The sequence below is a fragment of the Rhagoletis zephyria genome, unplaced genomic scaffold (genome assembly GCF_001687245.7).
Source record: "Rhagoletis zephyria isolate East Lansing unplaced genomic scaffold, Rhagoletis_zephyria_1.1 Rzeph_scaffold_18621, whole genome shotgun sequence".
NCBI lineage: Eukaryota > Metazoa > Arthropoda > Insecta > Diptera > Tephritidae > Rhagoletis > Rhagoletis zephyria.
In genome coordinates this window covers 5,467-7,754 of record NW_016175682.1, presented here as the reverse complement: position 1 = coordinate 7,754, position 2,288 = coordinate 5,467, and the positions used below count along the sequence as shown (strand labels likewise).

General features: G+C 41.4%; 1 protein-coding gene across 1 annotated transcript; it reads left to right on the top strand.

The window, feature by feature from the left end:
* Window positions 1-381: 381 nt before the first annotated feature.
* LOC108380227 (isocitrate dehydrogenase [NADP] cytoplasmic-like) lies at window positions 382-1,850 on the top strand. The gene has a single exon (XM_017636602.1). It carries the CDS (start codon window positions 418-420, stop codon window positions 1,648-1,650), a length of 1,233 nt encoding a protein of 410 aa, XP_017492091.1. The 5' UTR covers window positions 382-417; the 3' UTR covers window positions 1,651-1,850.
* Window positions 1,851-2,288: the final 438 nt, after the last annotated feature.

Below are 2,288 nucleotides of genomic sequence, written 5' to 3'. Positions count from 1 at the left end.
CCACAGCCGACATTTGCCAGGAAAGCAATAAACTTTGTTTTAACAGCACTGACAGAACTATTTACAGTTAATGTCAACTAATTTTTTTTTAATTTCCGACCTACTCGAATTAGGTAATTATTCTAATGCTGGATTTCCACTAGGCATTAAATGTCAAAAATGACAAACGACAAAGTCGAGCATTAAAAAATAATCGTGTCATTACATTAAACAAATAGTCATTAAGTTCATTTTCACATGGCATTTTTTTAAATGGCATACATATATTGTCATTTCAATGCCTAGTGGAAATTCGGCATAAGTTTAGCATTTACAAAACGGCCAATTTTTATGTAGTAAATATTTTTAGATTACAATTCAAACCAAAAATTTGATGCTTATCAACTGCTAACCAACTACCTCTCTTTTACCTTTCAGATGGCTACAAAAATTCGTGCTGGTCCCGTTGTTGACATTCTCGGCGATGAAATGACTCGCATCATTTGGTCTTCGATTAAGGACAAGCTAATCCTACCTTTCCTCGACATCGAATTACACACGTACGATCTCGGCATGGAGAATCGCGACAAAACCGATGATAAAGTCACCGTCGATTGCGCGGAAGCGATTAAGAAGTACAATGTTGGTATTAAGTGCGCAACTATCACGCCGGATGAGAAGCGTGTCGAAGAGTTTAAACTGAAGAAAATGTGGAAATCACCCAATGGTACTATTCGTAACATTCTCGGCGGCACAGTGTTCCGTGAAGCGATCGTTTGTAAGAATATTCCACGCCTGGTTTCGGGTTGGGAGAAACCCATTGTCATCGGTCGTCATGCGCACGGTGATCAATATAAGGCTACAGATTTTGTGGTGCCCGGCCCTGGCACATTGACACTGACTTTCAAGCCCGCCGAAGGCAACGAAACCATTTCTCATGAAGTATACCAATACAAAGGCTCCGGCGTCGCAATGGGCATGTTTAATACCGACGATTCGATCGTTGATTTTGCGCACGCTTCCATGAAGTATGCTCTCGCAAGAAAATTGCCGCTCTACTTGAGTACCAAAAACACCATTCTGAAGAAGTACGATGGTCGCTTCAAAGACATATTTCAAGAAATCTACGACAAAGAGTACAAGAAAGATTTTGAGGCTCAAAACATCTGGTATGAGCATCGTCTAATCGACGATATGGTCGCTTATTGTATGAAATCCGAAGGTGGCTTTGTGTGGGCCTGTAAGAACTATGATGGTGATGTACAATCGGATTCGGTTGCACAAGGTTTCGGCTCGTTGGGTTTGATGACATCAGTGCTGATCTGCCCGGACGGCAAGACAGTCGAGTCAGAGGCGGCACATGGTACTGTTACACGTCACTACCGTATGTATCAGCAAGGCAAAGAGACATCAACCAATCCCATTGCATCGATTTTCGCCTGGACACGTGGTCTATTGCATCGCGCAGAATTGGACAAAAACGAGAGCTTGAAAAAGTTCGCCGAAACGCTGGAGAAGGTGTGCGTTGACACCATCGAATCGGGTAGCATGACCAAGGATTTGGCTATTTGTATCAAGGGCATGAACAAAGTGCAACGTAGCGACTACTTAGAAACATTCGAATTCATGGATAAGCTAGCTGAAAATCTGCAAAAGGCACTTGGGCAATGACTTTACAAGCGCAAGGCGCGCATTGCAAATAATGAAGGCAACCGTTCGCATTTGTGAGATGCAAGTGATGGTATTACTGAAGTTAGATGTTATACATTAGAGCAGGGTACCCAGTGTATGATCCATTGTTCACATAAGCAAATTGTTTATAAATTTATGTACACCTACAATAAAGGCTTTTATATTTGGTATTGTGTGTACTTTGGGTGTATTTTTGAAATTTCAGGATTTTTGAAGAACATTTTTCATATTTACCCACGCTGAGTTCAATAAAGCATTTAAGTAGTTTTTCTGACGTGCAGAAAGTCGAACCGTTTGCAGTCGGACAGCACACGTTGTGCCCGAACTGACATTATATTGCGCTACCTTAGACGCTAAGAAACTGGAAAACTGCGACACATGAAATCAAAATTATGGATGCTCTACCTGATCTTACCATATTTGAAGTGATGCAGCTCTCTTTTCTTTCTAGATCCTTCTTTGTTTATCCGCTAGATATCATGCGTCATCACGAATGTAGCATCGTCTCAGGTTATTTTGAACGCGCTTATGACCCGGTGAGAGCTTAGCTTTAACACCAATTTTAGCGTTCCCAAAACTGAGCTCCATAAAATAAGGATGAGCACAGCAAATTTGAG

Excerpts from the sequence above, each read along its gene's own strand:
- LOC108380227 (XM_017636602.1), top strand. The coding sequence starts at position 418 with ATGGCTACAAAAATTCGTGCTGGTCCCGTTGTTGACATTCTCGGCGAT.